The sequence below is a fragment of the Oreochromis niloticus genome, linkage group LG9 (assembly GCF_001858045.2).
Source record: "Oreochromis niloticus isolate F11D_XX linkage group LG9, O_niloticus_UMD_NMBU, whole genome shotgun sequence".
Taxonomy (NCBI): domain Eukaryota; kingdom Metazoa; phylum Chordata; class Actinopteri; order Cichliformes; family Cichlidae; genus Oreochromis; species Oreochromis niloticus.
The window spans coordinates 17,164,651-17,181,840 of NC_031974.2; the positions used below are offsets into that span (position 1 = coordinate 17,164,651).

Genomic DNA, 17,190 nt, shown 5'->3' on the forward strand with positions numbered 1-17,190 from the left:
GAGACAGCGGTCTAAAACAATGGACTCAACTGTGGAGTAATTACTCACCGCCCTGCTCTTATTTGAATTCACTCGCCTCGTCTTGCCAACAGGGAGCAGTAATTGAATCCTTTTTATTTGGATGTTTACAGGCAAGGTCAAACAGTGTTGTCTTGCTAGACAGCGGCGAACATATGCTCCAATAAACACAATCATAGCAGTTCTTGGATTCTGGGAAATGAACAGGAGGAAGTCGGGGCACTGAAGCTGTGTTAAGCCCTTTGTTACACTTGGTATGCAGCCATTTGTGAGTCAGCAAAACACGGCTCCTGGCCCCTTAAATAAGGCATGGCAATTAGAGCTGCTTGGCTTTAGAACCATTTGGAGTGTGTGGTGTGAAAACCGCTGCCCTCTTGAGAGAATTCAATCTATCAGACCATATTTTGTAACCTTTTTTTAAAACTCACCCCTTAAAATATGGAAACTCATACCATAAAAACACAGGAAAACCTTAATGGAGTCACACACAAAAAGAAAAAAAACGTATTAAATCTGACGGTGGTCATTTTCAGCGGATGAAAGCTTTCACGGAGCAAAAATATAGAGTTGTTTTTTTAATCTGAACAACCCCAGTATTTGAAGCTATTTTCGCCTTAAGTGGAATTCTTGGTGTCCCATACTGCCCGTTTCAGTTCACGAGAAAGAATTATGAAAGAAAGTAAGAAAAGTGCCAAATTCCTCATGCAAATGCAACACAAGTGGTCTTTAAAGGCTGCCTCCTATACTCTGGCAAACAGAGGGATACGTTATTGAACAAACAGTATTTTTTTTTTTTGTTGGAGGCTTCATAAAAAAGGAAAAATCCATCATTCTCACTACCAAAAAGCCTTTGCATAGAAGGGCATTTAACACACTGTCTCCTTGTTGCCTTTCCTAATCCCTTCAGGGGACTCCTATAAAAGAGTGTTTCTCAAGGGTACCTGGCCACAATGAAACGTGATTTTAGTTCCCTCTCATGCAATCCAACACTGCAGACAATGTTATCATACAGCACATTTCCCTTTGGAACAGCCAGCTTTCTCTAGAACCGGGATGGCTCTCAGGCAGGGTGATATGATTTCTATGTGAGGAAGTGCTTTCTCACAAATAAGCCCTCATTCAGTGTGTAAATATTTGGGGGTTTGGGATAAGACCAGATTCAGTCTAGACTAAGCAATGTAGTGTAGACAGGAAATAGGAATGCACAGTTAAGATGTTTATTTGCAGCTTAAAGTATGAATTTTACATATCATATACACTATTGCTTTTCATGCATCAATCCCAGAGACTTACCTTTCCCCAGTTTTAGTCTATGATCTTTAAGAAACATGATTGTATCCTGCCCCCTGGTGTTTATACAGTGCACATAATTATAATAAGGGCCTATTTATGCTGAGTTTTTTGGCTTGTTTGTTTTGTTTTGTTTTTCAAATATACACTCATTAGATGCCAATTTTGGGCCATAATGGCATGATAGCATCACACAGTTTCTGCACATTTGTCGGGTGCCCATCCATGTTGAGAATCTCCCATTTCACCACATCTCACAGGTGCTCTAATGCATTGAGTTCTAGAGACTATCTGAGTACAGAAAACTAATTGTCATGTTCAAGAAACCAGCTGGAGATGATTTGAGCTTTGTGACATGGTGTGTTATCCTGCTGGAAGCAGTCATGACATGATGGGTACGCTGTGGTCATAAAGGGATAGACATGGTCAGTAACAATAGTCAGGTAGCCTGTGGCGTTTAAGCGGTGCTCAATTTGTAGTAAGGTGCTTATACTAAAGTTTGTCACAAAAACTATCTTCTATGCCATTAAACCACCTGAACGACTGATACAAAGCAGAATAGATCCATGTTGTTTATGCCCAGTTCTAACCCTAATATCTGAATGTCTAACCAGAAACTGAGACTTATCAGACCAGGGATTGTTTTTTTTGTTTTTTTTGTTTTAGTCTTCTACTCTCTTAATTTTGGTAAGGCTGTGCCAATTGTAGCATAATTTTGCTGTTCTTAGGTGACAGGAGGCTTCCAGAGATACCGTTGTGTATATCTTGGTCGTAGTGAGTGGTTATTTGAGTTATTGTTGCCTTCCTATCAGTTCAAAGCAGATTGGCCATTCTCCTTTGACTTCTGGCATCAAAAAGGCATTTTCGCCCAGAGAACTGCCACTTACTGGATATTTTCTCATTTTCAGACTATTCTCTGTAAACCATAGAGATGGCTGTGTGGGAAAATCTCAGTAGATCAGCATTTTCTGAAGTATTCAACCCAGCCTGTTTCGTACTAACAACCATCTTAGATTCAGAGTCATTTATATCACCTTTCTTCCCCATCCTGGTGCTCGGTTTGAACTGCAGCGGGTCATCTTGACCTATATGCACTGGGTTGCTGCAACGCGATTGGCTGATTAGATATTTGCAGATACGAACAGGTGTACCTGTCAAAGTGGCCAGTGAGTGAATTTGCCGGGCAGTTTTTTTTTAAAGTCACTCAACTCTAGATTACTTTCCGTTTTTTTCTGCAGCGAGCTGGAACAGTATGTAGGTTCTCTGCAGAGTGACTCAGCCACAACACACAGAGCAGTGACCCTAAAAGATGTGGAAGAGGGAGCGGTAACCCTGAGGAAGGTGGGAGAATCTCTGGCAGGGCTCAAAGGTATGGTGACTGCCTTCACATCACATTAATGTTCCTTACTCCAGTATACTTGCATTGTCATCCAGCTTTGCGCAGTAAAAATCCATGCCAAATACAAGCAATTTTTCACAAAAAATCACATTGTAATTAACATTTCTCAATTAAAGAGAAAAGGATTATGAGCAGAAATATTCTAAAATAGGAGTATTTTACAATTTTTTTCCCTCTCTGTTTAAATTTCATCAGGAGAGTTCCCAGCCCTTCAAGCCAGAATGCGGGCTGTGCTCAGGGTGGAAGTGGAAGCTGTCAAGTTTTTGAAAGAAGAGCCCCACAAATTGGACAGTATGCTGAAAAGGGTGAAGAGCTTGACCGACACACTCAGCAGCCTGAGAAGGTAGGGGGGAAATGGAGAATGAAAAGATAAAGCAGGGAAAAATGAGAAGATGTGTTGGAGTATGGGAGCTGAGTGCGAGAGGGGGATTTGAAGATGAAAACAAAAAGCACTTTGCTTGGCTCCTCGCTGGGGTCTATGATGTGGGAGATCGTACCGTTTGATTATAGTGGCAAGCCAGCCTTCATCCCATCAAAGAGGTCATTCTGTGCGGACAGAAGGGTTTGGCGTCCAGCTCGATTTACTTCCATCACCTTCACTCAACCGATAAGTGAATTAATTTGGTGGGCAATGCAGCACCTCATTTCCATTTTAATACAGATGCCAAACTGGCTCTTGACTTTTCTCTTGCTCTCCCTCTGTTTTTTTTTAACCAAAAATATGCCCTGTTGCCAAACCCACCTGTTGCATTATAGATTTTTTGGTAGTTTATCCCTCATGTCAATAAATATGCAGTATTATTTGCCTAATTTACAGCAAGGTTTGATGTAGTATAGTCCTAATAACAGTTTTAAAAGACCAAAACTTGCAAATACAAATTTTTGAGCGTTGCTGCACAAACATTTCTTTCGCCAGTGTTTCTGTATGATGTGTATTTCTTATTGTTTCCCTTCCCTCTGCAGGTGTGCTACTGAGTTTTCTCAGAAAGGGCCTGAGCTTTCCAGTAATGCCACAGTGGACAACAGCCCCGCAGTAGCAGTAGACACCCCTGCAGATGTTTCTCCAGCACCAGGCCAACCTGGCTCAACCTCAGCCCCACTAGAGCCTCAGAGCTCCACCATCAAATCCGAGGTGATGCCTTCATCCCCGGTGGTCATCCATCATGTCCAGAGCTCCCCGGTCCTCATTCAGCAGTCCCAACAATCTGCGGCTTTGACATCTCAACCTAGTCCCCCGGCCACTCCTAGCCCCACTCATATCTCCAGTCCCAACCTTAGCAAGAGTCAAGACCGTGAGTCTCCCAAAGCGGTTGCCACAGATCCACCAAGTCCCACCCGCTACAAAAAGACTCATGGGAACAGTAATGGAACAGCCAGCCAGGATCTTGTGATAGAAGAGCTTCAGAGCAGTAAGGAAAAGAACAAAAGCAGAGCTGTTTCCATAAAGGTATGTTTACCCACCTTGTAGCTTGAGTGTCCTGAAAATCTCTCATGTATTTAATGTATTGTTTTTGTTTAGAAATAATAGTCCCTCATTTAGTTTGCACTTCTGACAACCGTAAACTTTCTCTGACTCTTTGGTATGTTTTTTTGTCTGCACCGTCCAGGCGGCAGAGAAAGAGTGGGAAGAGAGGAGGCAGAATATGGGTCATTATGATGGAAAAGAGTTTGAGAAGATCCTACAAGAGGCCCAGGCAAACATGATGAAGGGAATTCCAAGTCTAGAGGTGGAAGAGAACACAGCACTGCCTGCTGCTGGTATTGTAGAAGAAGACATTCACAACCCTGTTGAGCTACCATCAGGTAGAAATCACACACAAATGTAACTTAAACGACTTTTTTTTTTTTTTTGCTTTATCTACATACCTTAATGTTGTTTCCTATTGCCCTGTATGACAGAAGAGCCCCAGTTAGGCCCTCAATCAGACAAACCAGCAAAGAAGGGGTCTGAAAAACTCCCTAAGCCTCTGGTGGAGAAATCTGCCAAGCCAGCACTGGAGAAACTCTCCAAAACTGCCATCAAGCCAGCAGCCACTGAAAGTTTGACAAAACAGGGGTCTGAAAAGCCGAACAAGTCCCCACCACCGCCTCCGCCAAGGAAAACCTACCCCAGCTCCAGCTCAGGCATGACCACTACACGCTCTGGTGAGGTCGTCTACACCAACAGGAAGGAGTCTGTCTCGACTCAGGTTGGTGCTTTGAAAGGTTGGAGAGAGTAAAGAAAGCCATTCTTGTGTCTGTGCGCTAAGCGTAGAGCCAAGTGGGATTTAGTCAAGCCACTGCATTAAAACTGGAAGAAAAGGGGAAAGAGCTATTTAGGCTTTCTCCAAAGTGTAAAGGTTGCCAATTTCAGGAGAGATACTGTTTAACTTTGCCTTTAACTCCGTCTTTACGCTCAGCCGACATGAATGCAGTATCCATTTTCATTTCCACAAACTTTGCTGCTTTTTAAAAATAAAAGAATAATTTCCCTCACATTATTTCTCACAGGAGGGCGAAGAGGAGGCTCCACCTCCCTCTCCCCAACCCAAGCCCACCAAGGTTGCACCGGAGACCAAGCCGAAGCCAGCCACTCCTCCCCTGGTTACGAGAGAAGAGGAAGATGAAGGGGACAAGATCATGGCAGAGCTCCAGGTTAGATCCATATACAACACGCACACTCACACGCTCCTTTCAAACATGTGCAAATACAATCAATTTAACCGACATATGGAAATTAGGATGCTGGATTTGATTGATTTCTGCATTATGGGAGTGGGTTGCTTATCATTTCTTCCTGTGGTGGGTGACTTCCTTGGAAGTGGCAAAGGATGGGTGCTGACAGCTGCCGAAGAAATAACTTTCATTGAACTTTACTGCACTTTTTTCAAATTGTGGAGTTTTACAGCTGTGCAGTTGTGAAGCTACTCCTCAAAACCCTTGTCCCGTTGTTCCCCTCACCTTTCTCCACTCTTCAGGTTTTCCAGAAGTGCACAGTTAAGGATGTAGGGGTGAAAAATTTGGTAGAGCCCACCGCTCGAATTGAACCACAAATCAGAGAGCTAAGACCGGGGGCTTTATTACCCCTCAAAGAGAAAAAGGTAAAATATATGTCCCGGTGCAGCTGCCCAGCTAACTGCCTGCCTTTGCCAACTGTATGAAACAATCAATGGCTGTGTCTTAACACTCCTCTGCTCTTGCTTTTGCTCGAGAGAAACCTGTAGCAGCTGCCTCCACAAAGCTTCCTTTCCTTGCTGCCTGAGTTTTCCTCCCTCTTTTGATCCTGCTGGATATCAGAGCTTTAATATTTTTTTTTCAGGATTAAGTCTGCATAAAATTGAGCTTCTGAAAAGATGCTGTGTCTTCTGTATGCCTGGTCTAGACTATGATGTGTTTCAGAACTCTCGCTTGTCTTTTCATCCAAATCAATAAAAACCTCAGCACTGTACCTTACAGGCTATTAAATCGTCTCGTGTCTTTCTTTAATGACATTTGACAATTGCTTGATATGCCCTAGATTTTTGACAATTGAAAGAACATCAGTAAAATGCACTCTGTAGACACAATCTATTTTTGCAGACTTGGTTCACTAAAGGTCAGCCTGACCACTTTGCATGCTCCTTCTCCTCTCCTATACTTTTCTGAGGAATGACTTTTCCGTTTCTCTTTGCACAACTTCACCTCAGTTCGCTTTTCCCAGCTTTACACCTCCCTAACCAATCATTTGATACACACTTTGAGTATTACTTTTTTAGTCGAAATGGTAAAGCAAATAGGACTAGGTGTGTGAAGTGCATCAACTTTTACTAGTTTTAAAAAGATGAACTGGAAGTATCCGCTCTCTGAGAGAAACAAATAAGAAGTGTGCTATTTGGTTAAGCTTATAATCACAGTAAATAGTACATTAAAGTTGACTGTTTTGCTGAAATTGCAAAAATTTAAATTATTTCACTGGAAAAAAAAAGAGAAACAAGTTTGGAACATAGACTGTATTTAAAGATGTACATAGGGACTGTGATGTCCCCCATTAGATTATGGGGTCCTTTTAAGCCGCCATTTGAGCACTTTGTATTGTTTTTTTATTTGTTGTTTGTTTGTTTGCTTGCTTGTTTTTTCGTTTTTGTTTTTTATTAGAAACCACAATAAGTGATGGGTGATTTTTAATCAATCTGACACCCAAAACAAACAAAAAAATGAGCAACTTATCAATTACAGGTTAACCATACCCTAAAACATATAACAATTTACAAAATAAACTGCATGCACCATAAAAGAAGACTCAAGAGTTCCAAATGAGACTAAGCTCATCATTAAAGTGTTTAATGAGGTCATAAATTAACTAAGAAATAAGATAAATATGTCATAGACTTTTATTGAACAGTCACAGTTTAGCAGTCTCCCCCTGTTGGTCATTAGAAAGAATGCAAGTTTAAGGCACTTCCACATTTTCCACTTTTTAGATGCTGAGTCTACAGCTGTCTTTTAAATATAGTATAATGATGTAAAACTCGATATGTGAAATAAAAAACAAAGAAAAAATATTCAATTCAGTTTTATATTTATATTATGTTATTTATATATTTAGACATCTACCAACATGAAGTTTATTCTATTTTGGCTTTTCAAAAGTCTGTACCATGTGCGTTTTTATGTAGGATTTAATAGTGTAACAGTATATAACAGCAGTTGTTAAAGGTAATTGACCAATCTTGTAGTTTTGACGCCGCAGATGTTTCTGCAACCAAATGTGATTTCACAGTTAATCCAGCACAGCCTGGCACGCCAGTTACACTGTAATATTATTCCCCCACACACTGTCCTAGCAGAGCTCAGAGCCCAGTCGAGAGGATAAAGATCCAGACACAGATGAAAATGGGAATACAACTGTTCGACAGAGCCAAGGGGTATGTATGACTTTTAACTGCACATACTATAATCACATATATTTAACTTATACTCTGGCGTTAGAAAGCTATGAAACATTGACACATTTTTAAATTTCACGCTCACAGGTCATATATTATGTGACGGGCCAGATTCCCAAAGATCATCCACCCCCATCGCGACTGGAAGACACCAACGACCATCACAGAGAGCCCCCACAGTCTCCGACACAGGTGTCAAATGTCAATGTTAATGACATTTCTCCAAGCCAGCAGCAGCAACAACAGCAGCAGCCACCACTGTCTCCAACACCCAAATCACCCCCACCTATATCACCTAAACCTGTGGGACTTAATGCATTTAAACTGCCAAAGAAGCATGTTAAACGCTCTGAATCCCTGAAGACCAGTGCAGAAATGCAGAAGGGAAAAATCCTTAAAGTTCATACTGAAAAGAAAAGTAAGATCATCCAGGAGCCTGTTTCGTCTAGTAAGAATATAGTAACTGACCACAAAAACGACCACAAAAAACGGTATGGTGCTCCATCCAAAAAGACTTCTGATGAGGACAGCAGTCCACCTAAAAACACTATTGATGATCTTGATGGGGGTGCTAGTCTCAGTCCTGACTTGCCTGGAGAAGAGGCACCTCCACCCCCAGACAACATTGCATTTATGATCACCAACACCAAGGTTCAGCCCCTGTCTTGTGGAGAGTACCAAGAACTGGTCAATGCCAAAAAAGGAAGTGTGCAGACTGTTACTGTAGGCAATGCAGCAAATCGAGGAAACACCACAGTTGATCCTTCAGTGCCGCAGGATAACGGCTTCAACAAGAAGCCTGTCATCATCATCTTTGATGAGCCGATGGATATCCGTTCAGCTTACAAGCGCCTTTCTACCATCTTTGAATGCGAGGAGGAACTGGAGAGGATGCTTGCAGAAGAGCGTATTGAGGAGGAGAGTGAGGAATCCGACACAGAGAGAAGTAGTGGGCTGCCGGTAGTTGCAGAAGGGGCTGAGATGGTTGCTGGCAAAAAGATCAGCAGCTCACAGGGAGCTACAGATCATGCCAGCCTATCATCCTCATCCTCTTCTTCGATATCTGAACTAACAGACAACGGAGTAAACTTAGATTCAAATGGAGACTCCAAGGATGGGAAGAAGAAATTCAAGTTCAAGTTCCCTAAGAAACAGCTGGCAGCACTGACTCAGGCCATTCGCACAGGCACCAAGTCAGGCAAGAAGACGCTACAGGTGGTTGTGTATGAAGATGAAGAAGAATCCGATGGTACAATCAGGCAGCACAAAGAAGCGAAGAGATATGAGATTACGCGCTCAAAATCCTTTGCAGATACTCCCAGGGGAACAGACACTGCCCCGCTGAAAAAGCAGAACTCCGAAGTTCTCGGCAGGACGGATGAGATTCGGAAGAACACCTACAAGACACTAGACAGCCTGGAGCAGACCATCAAGCAGCTAGAGACCACTATTAGTGAGATGGGACCACGCTCCCCTGATGAGTCGGTTAACACTGAGGAAGCAAATACAGGGAATGGGAAAAGCTCAGTCGGAGTAGGGCTGAAGAGGTCGTCCTCTCTGCCTACCTCCAAAGGGTCTGGCCCTAAGGTACCTAGCAAAAATTCACTGCAGAAGAAGCCTAAACCTCAGGTCCTTCCACGCCCTGTAATCAACCCTTCTACCACCACCACCAACACTGTCCCCAGTGTCCCCAGCACCGCACAACAGGTCTCTCTTTAGCTCTTGTTGTTCCCGGAGGCTTTGGGTTTCTTCTCTTTCAGTTTTCTAACTTACCTCCACTCCTACCTTAACCACTGAAATTACAAAATCATTAATCCCCTCCCCCCCACAGGTGCTTGGAAATGGAAATGACTCCCCTCTTCAGTACAAAATCATGGTGACATGATTGGGTGTGGCATTTTGTTTGGTTCCTGGCTACCATCTTTCTTCTTCAGTTTATTGCTAAAACTCAGAGGTTTTCAGCAAGTGGCACACTCATCATCAGAGACACTGTCATGATGATCAAGCTCTAATTATCCTTGTTCTTGATTGCATGTCCTGTGTATAATGGCTTTATGGTCCCACTGGGTGCATGATCTTTCACTGGCGTTGATTGTTGACGTATTGAATGAACGGGTTTTTGGGTTTTTTTGAAAACCTGTTAGTGCCTTGACTTTTCATACTTCCTATTTGGTGTGTTTTTTTCTATCTTTTTTTTTATTTCTTGTTTTGTTTTTCATTTGGATCCCCCTGCAGAATACCAGTGTCGCTTCCCCTACTAGTCGGATGCCCGTCCCTTTGTCTGCGAAGTCCAGGCAGTCACCGGGTACAACTGACAAAGCAGGAAAACAGCAAAAACTGCAGGACGCTCAGAGGCAGTTCCGACAGGTAGTTTTACTGTAGGGTCTTAACAGAGACTACAGGGAACAAATATAGGGAATCGAAAGCATGTGGCATATGAGGGAGGGTGGGGGTGGGAAGACTTCCAAAGCTGTGAGGTTTCAAGTGTTGTGAAAAAAAATAAAGTCACGATAGTGGCGACTGTGGATCTGTTCACGTTTCTCTCGAGTCTGCTCTGACACGAAGGCATGTTTGACTCTTGACTGTTATCCCCATAACATCACTGTACTGTATGCTTCTGCATGTCCACACTGCTCATGGTTTTCACTGTGTTGGTGGCTAAAAAAAAAAAAAAAGGAAAAAAGGCGGAGACAAACGGAATCCTATCCTGTCATCATCTGAGTTGTCATCACATCTCCAATTCCCATCACAGCTGAGTTCCTAAACAGTGTTGCCAAGCCCTAAGATGCTTATGGCTATGTTCGATATAAACTTACCTGACTTTTTAAAAACATTTTTTGGCTATGCTCCTCCCTTCTCACAATGCACCTCTGCTCAAACCCAACATCACTGCACAGCTTACTTAACCCCAAGGTGATACATTCTCTTACCGTCAAGACTTCGGCATAACCCACCCACCTTGCATCGTCACTTTCACTGGAACACTGGCCCACATTTCCCCTATCTGCTATCACTCTTTAAACACCTAACCCTATTACCTAATTCTCTCCGGACCTCTTACGCGTATCTATTCTCTGAAATTTCTCCAACAGCTCCTCCCAAGGCCTAACAATCCCTCTAACAAACAGCCACTCTGTAGAGAGACCCATCCTGTCTGCCATTGCACTGTCTAACCTTTGCCTTGTTCTGTTTCTTGGTAACATGTCTGTCAGTTCAGTTTCTCACCTTTTGTGCAACCCAGTAAAAAAAAAAAGACAGCTTTTGTATCTGGGTATTTTTATTGTTTTGGTTTTTTTTGGGTGTCTTTTAGTTCTGTCTTAGTTATATTAATGCTTGTGTAGTCATAGTGTCTGTCCATGTAAATAACTTGTAGTTTTGTTTAACATTGTCTTGCCTTTTTAAATGTATTATTTTACCAGTTTTCTTTTTTTGACAACAAGTATCTGTTTTGGCATCTCTGTTTGCAGGCTAACGGAAGTGCTAAAAGAGTGGGAGGGGATCATAAAACGACTTCCCCTACTATACCCATCTCTAAAATCCCTGCTTTTTATCCTAGCTCTACTAAAGGCAGCTCCCAGTCCGCACAAAACTCAGATGCTACTAACCCCATTAACCCTTCTTCCTCTTCCTCCTCTGTGACAAAGTCCTCCATTCTGTCCTCTCACCCACCTCGTTCCAGCTCCCTACCTTCCACCCATATCCCCTCCCTGTCTAACGGATCCCTCAAACTTCCCACACCCTCACAGCACACAGGTAAAGCTCTCTCGTTTTCCTCGCAGAATGGTCGAGTCCACTCCTCCTCCTCCTCTTCATTCTCCTCCTCCTCCTCCTCCTCCTCTTCCCCCTCCCCTCTGTCGCCCACACCTTTGGGCCCAGGTGGAAAGAGCATCCGCACCATACACACCCCCAGCTTCACCAGCTACAGGTCCCACAACGGCAGCAGCGGCAAATCCTCCATCCCAACAGCCACAGCAGCTAAGGACACAACTTAGCCCCATTATCACCCCTCTGGCTTTTACAGCATAGCAGGTAGACCTGATCATATTTTATATTGGTTTTGGATTGTTGTTCATTTCCTTTTTATTAAAGTTTTTTTTTTGTAAAAGTATTAAGTGATGCACTCAAATCATTTTTTTCTTTGACACTGGCATTCACACACTGCTACTTTTATCTTCATTTTCACATTTTGGATCATGCTTACTTGGATATCGATTCTCTCTTGAAGGCGTTTCAGACGACAGAATATTTTGTAATGTAACTATAAACGATTTAGTGTTGCCACTTTGTAGCTGAAGTGGAAGGCTTTCATGGTGTTCAAAAATGTATTTTCTTGCTGTAGCTATGAGTAGGGAATAGAAAGTTGATGTACAATCACAAAATATCATGTAAAAAAAATTGTGTTATATTTTTTTGAAACAAGAGATTGAATAACCGTAGTATATTTAATCTTCTATATTTCCTATGTTGCCGGACATTCGACGCTGCCCTTGTAAATGCCTTTTTCTGAATGTATACACAATGTATACAGACATTTTAAACTCATTAGTAACTTTAGTTTTTTAAGAGTATTTTCTCATGTTTCCACCCATTTGAACTGCCGGTTTATTTTACAGATTTACAACAGGTATACTAAATAATAAAAGTTTTCATTTTATTGTGCCTATTTGCCAAAGTTGTTGTATAATGACTCACTTCAAGCCTAACCCAGTCATGACCTTTTAAGGGAATTTACATGCAATTGTGGGCGGCTGAAATCTTGACCCCAGTGTTTGCACTGGTGGTCTCGGTTTGTTAAGTTAACATGTATTGTTGTTTAAATGTACTTAAGTCAAAGTGATAAACCTGTTCTACCACATGTACATAAAAGCTTCTACTAAGAAAAAAAGTAGTTTTGTTAACATACCAAAGTTTATTTGTATGCATGCCTTTCAATTACTTTAGGAGAGTGGTGTAAAAGACGACGTTTGCACAGATAGATTTTGTAAATATTTGATTTTCTCTCATTTTTTTGTAAAGCTTTAAATCATGCTATAAAGAAACTATGTAATAAAGACAAAAGTGTGTTGGAGTAGCAAAAAATAAAGACTTGCATGCTTGTAGTGCATCAGGCTTCCGTGGCTTTTTCAAGTTCTTTGTGGTTTCCTATTTAATCATGTGGGTCTGCTTCACACATGGTGTTTGTGTCCAAATACAAAAGTTGATATGCAAAACACATGACTTCTCACTTCTTCTTCGCCTGTATCCTGTTCACACATCATTACTTTTTCGACTGGTGGCAAAACAGGGTCATACTACGGCTCTGCATTACTGTTACAGGTAAGGAGATGATTATTGCCAGTTTGGAGTTACCCTACATTTGGATTAAACTATCAAACATTTAGGTAATTTACTAACATATAAGCTCTAATAATTTTGTACTTAGTCATGTAGCCATGTTTGGTACACTTTATTGTTTAAGTGAACATGTAAATTAATTTTTCTGCTACAGAGCAAATTGTCTTTTGTAAATGAAGATACAACGTCGCTAACTGGGTTTAGATTGTTACAGTTTTATGATTGGTTGACTTTATTCACGTTCTGGTTGATTTTGCCTTTTACGTATGTACACACAGACACAGTGATATGTTAGTTCTACTATATAGCATTTTTATATGCTATACTACCAAAAAAAGTACCTCTTGAATGTAATTATTGTTTTGTTGATGTTAATTAAAATGTAATCCTGCTTGCTTGTTACACTGACGTTTCGCAAGAGTAGTTCCTCTTTCTAATGTGCAATATACACATGATTCTGCATATGATTTTATAACGTTATGTCACATTTTTCTCTTTGCGTTCTTAGTTTCATTATGATAATTAAAAAAGTCACTAAAACATCATGTGAGTGAACGAAGGTGATCATGTGGCTGCCAATCGTTATAACAGGCTGTTTGTGTCTAATTTGTGCTGGACCAGGCCGATCCTCTGCGCAACAACTATGAATGTTTCCGGGGAGGAGGGAGAGAGCTTCTATGGCACTTCTGGAGCTCTGTGGAATTATTCTCTTTCCATTTTTTACATCCTGATTTTCATCATCGCAGTGCCTGGGAACATCTTGGCTCTGTGGGCCTTCTTTCACCAGAAAAGCACATCTCCATCAAGAGTCTTCCTGAGAAACCTCTCTGTAGCCGACATATGTTATGTCCTCGTCTTACCCATGCGCATTATTTACCACCTGTCTGATAACCACTGGCCCTTTGGACACATCATCTGTCAGCTGTTAGGCTTCTTGTTCTATCTAAACATGTACTGCAGCCTCTATTTGATGAGTTTCATCAGCCTGGACAGGCTCCTGGCTGTGGTTATACCTTTAAAGTCACAATCATTCAGGAAGCCTTTGTATGCAAATGTAGCGGTTGGCATACTGTGGGTGATGGTTATCGTGTGCATGACTCCTACACTCTTCTCTAGAAGAAAACAAACCAACTCATCTGGCATTTGTAACAAACTGTACTTAGAAGAGACAAATCCAACAGCTTTAATTTCCACTATTGTGGCATTTGCAATTCCCCTCGTCACTATAGTGGTTTCATACATACTGATCCTGCTGAAACTAAGAACAGTGCAGCAAAAGGAAGAACGACCGGTGAAAGACAAAGCTATAAAAATGATTATACTTATTGTGATGAACTTCCTGTTCGCATTTGTGCCCTACCATGTGTGCAGGATAATCTACATTCAACAGCAGAGCCATGGAAATATTACTGAGGGGCTGAGAAAAGCCAATCAGATAACATCTGCACTCACCTGTATCAGTGGTATACTGGATCCTGTCATGTATTTCTTTTTGAACCGTCCATACAGGAACACATTTCTTAAGCTGTTCTGTAAAAATAGGGAAGATATCATATAAAAAATGCAAATGGAAAAAAAACAAAGGTGATGCTAACCATGTTAAAAATATCAGCGTGGTTCCTATAGCACCTAACCGCAAATCAGACAAACTGCACTTCCCCTGATTATTACACATCGACTTTGAAATTGTCAGAATTGGCCAGTACTTGTTTAGGGAACTATCATAGGTCAAAGATAATTTGTCAGTTTGGGACCTGTTAGCTTTCTGGCACTGAAGACTGAGACTTTTTTTTTTTTTTTTTTTTTTTTTTAAATTCTGTTTTTATTTTATTCTATTTTTAATTTTTATACTCTGAATTACTCAGAAATCTTACCCCCAAAGGAGTGAAACATCTAAGCTTCTGCTTTACGATACTTTATTTGTCACACAAAAGGTAACTGAAAGTCTGTGACATTTTCCGAATAAGAGCCCTAAACTTCAGCGGAAGTAAAAACATTTGTTGCCTCTTGCAGTCTATTTTGGTGCCAGAGTTCAAAGTTTGAATAAGGAATCCTGGTTTTCATGAGAAAAAAAAACGACTTTAATAATTACATGTCATTGTTAAGAAATTTTGTGGGGGGGGGGGGGGGTGTGTTCTGGTAAGACTGCCAAGAGGTTAAATATACATCAGATGCAGAAGCGTTATTAGGCAGCTGCATTATTCAACAGTAACACTGTAGACTGCTAAAGTTTCCTTCCTGCAGTCTAAATGTGTTACCTAGTGGAGCCACGTGGTACATTATAAAATTAGGCAGAGGGTTAAGGATATAAACAGCGTGGTGCCTTCACTGCCTTAACACCTACAAAATGTTGCTAAAAGAGATGATGCAACAACGTGATAAGCATGCCACTTTTTTTTTTTTTTTTAGCTTTTGTGATGTTGTTTGGATCAACACAACAAGAAGAATGTGCACATTTTCATAATGAACACATTCTTCTATCAAACAGTAGCATATCTCCATTTCAGCATGCAATATTTTTCTGATACTTTACATATTACACATATAGTGTGTTACTGGAATTCAATCTTCTGGAAACTAAATATTTCTTTTCATTCTGCGTAAGAAAAAAAAGTGTAGCTTCTTATAATAAAATTATTATTTATTAATTATTATTTTTAGTTTGAGTTTGGGTTTAAATGTCAGATAATCTGACACTACCAGCTGTGCTTTTCACAGATGTAATTTTCTATTAATATTTATATAAATCAAAACTTTAAATGGGCACTGAGACAGGTTGGCAACCTGGCGATCCAGCGTCTAACCCCACCTCTCGCCCTATAATAACTGGGATATGCTCCAGCTCCCCCGTGACCCTGACTTGAATAAACAGAAGAGAAATTATGGATGGACGGGTTCTCAACTGTTCGTGTTTTCACTTTTTGTGGTTAAAAACACTGATGCTATAACAAAGTGAACAAATATGACAAAATCCTTCATAAATTAATTTTACAACACTATTTCCAAGAAGAAAATCCCAAGTTTAAAAGAGTTTGGACCCAGAAAGGGCCCAAAGTCCCGTTCATATCTCTGTCCTCAAAAATCTAAATGGTGTGTTTACAATGGCCTCAGTAGTGTAAAATATGCAGCACGGCTGCTCAGGCCTCCCAGATGAAAGGTCGAGGAGCTATTTTACAGCTTTGGTTTCTTTCTGTCAGGAAGTTGAAGTTGTTGGGGTTTTTTCCACTTTACAAAAAGTGTACTTCATTTAGAAGCTTTAGCACCTAATTATCGCTTATTTTGAAAATAAAATTAATCATCTGAATATTAAATAGTTTGTTCGTGACTTTCTTCAGAGTATTTGTCTAAAATTGAAGAACTTTGCAGCAGATCAAATCGACCACTTGATGGTGACAAACACACAGAACAGTTGGTTTTGTGATTATAGATTACGTCATAGTAAAATATTATAAATACCTTATTTGATATTTGACATTGAACCAACTGATTGAGTAGTCTGAACACAGTTTTTTGTTTTTTAAAAAAAGCAGACACAATGATGTAGACTATAAAGTAAATCTATTACATGAAGTAAAATGCTGTAATTTGTTTCAGGAAGGTTTACAAGACGGTAGTGAGACCTGCTTTGATGCATGGTGTGGAGAAGGTGGCACTGACAGGAGGTCGAGCTGGAAGTAGGAGAGCTGAAAACTTTCACTTTGACTGACCAGGAGGGGCAGGAATTAAAAATGAGCATACAAGAGGGACAGTTCAGGTTGAATGGTTTTGAGACAAAGTTAGAGAGATAAGGGTGAGATGGTTTTGAAATGCACAGAGGAGCCGTAGAGGATGTATTTCCTATGCACGGGCTGAAGATGGGAGTGCAAGGGAAGAGGAAAAGAGGAAGACCACAAAGAAGATTCGTGGACGTAGAGAAGTAGGACCTGCAGAAGGTTAGTGTGAGAGAGGAGGATGCAAACTATAGGGTGAGCTGGAGGGAGATGATCCACCGTGGCGACCCCTAAAGGGAGCAGCTGAAAGAAGAAGACGAAGATGATTCAGAATTCAGAATCAGAATTCAGAATCGCGTTTATTGGCCATGTATATGCACACACACATACAAGGAATTTGGTTCCGGTAGATGGTGACTCTCAAGCACAGCAGTGTAAATAAATCTCAACAATGTAAGCAACACAATACACCCACTCATACACACACACACACACACACACACACACACACACACACACACACACGTGTGGATAT

At 41.0% G+C, this 17,190-nt stretch overlaps 2 protein-coding genes across 18 annotated transcripts in view; both read left to right on the plus strand.

Moving 5' to 3' along the window:
- The window catches only part of kiaa1217 (KIAA1217 ortholog), a 116,024-nt gene extending 103,314 nt beyond the window's left edge, over positions 1-12,710 (plus strand). For 9 of the 17 annotated variants that reach the window (XM_013277202.3, XM_005448906.4, XM_005448908.4 and 6 more), the window contains 11 exons: positions 2,547-2,677; positions 2,903-3,050; positions 3,671-4,154; positions 4,315-4,510; positions 4,607-4,896; positions 5,198-5,341; positions 5,665-5,787; positions 7,510-7,590; positions 7,699-9,318; positions 9,847-9,978; positions 11,079-12,710. In XM_013277202.3, coding sequence (XP_013132656.1) covers positions 2,547-2,677; positions 2,903-3,050; positions 3,671-4,154; positions 4,315-4,510; positions 4,607-4,896; positions 5,198-5,341; positions 5,665-5,787; positions 7,510-7,590; positions 7,699-9,318; positions 9,847-9,978; positions 11,079-11,603 — 3,874 coding nt within the window. In that variant the 3' untranslated portion in view covers positions 11,604-12,710. The remainder of the gene's footprint in view (positions 1-2,546; positions 2,678-2,902; positions 3,051-3,670; positions 4,155-4,314; positions 4,511-4,606; positions 4,897-5,197; positions 5,342-5,664; positions 5,788-7,509; positions 7,591-7,698; positions 9,319-9,846; positions 9,979-11,078) is intronic. The other 8 variants (XM_005448909.4, XM_005448907.4, XM_013277181.3 and 5 more) reach the window with 8 other exon arrangements.
- A 25-nt stretch (positions 12,711-12,735) lies between these two features.
- Positions 12,736-14,721, plus strand: LOC100690521 (uracil nucleotide/cysteinyl leukotriene receptor). Its single transcript, XM_003439333.5, has 2 exons — positions 12,736-12,927; positions 13,567-14,721. The coding sequence occupies exons 1-2, from the start codon at positions 12,764-12,766 to the stop codon at positions 14,501-14,503; spliced, it is 1,101 nt and encodes a 366-aa protein (XP_003439381.2). The 5' UTR covers positions 12,736-12,763; the 3' UTR covers positions 14,504-14,721.
- Positions 14,722-17,190: the final 2,469 nt, after the last annotated feature.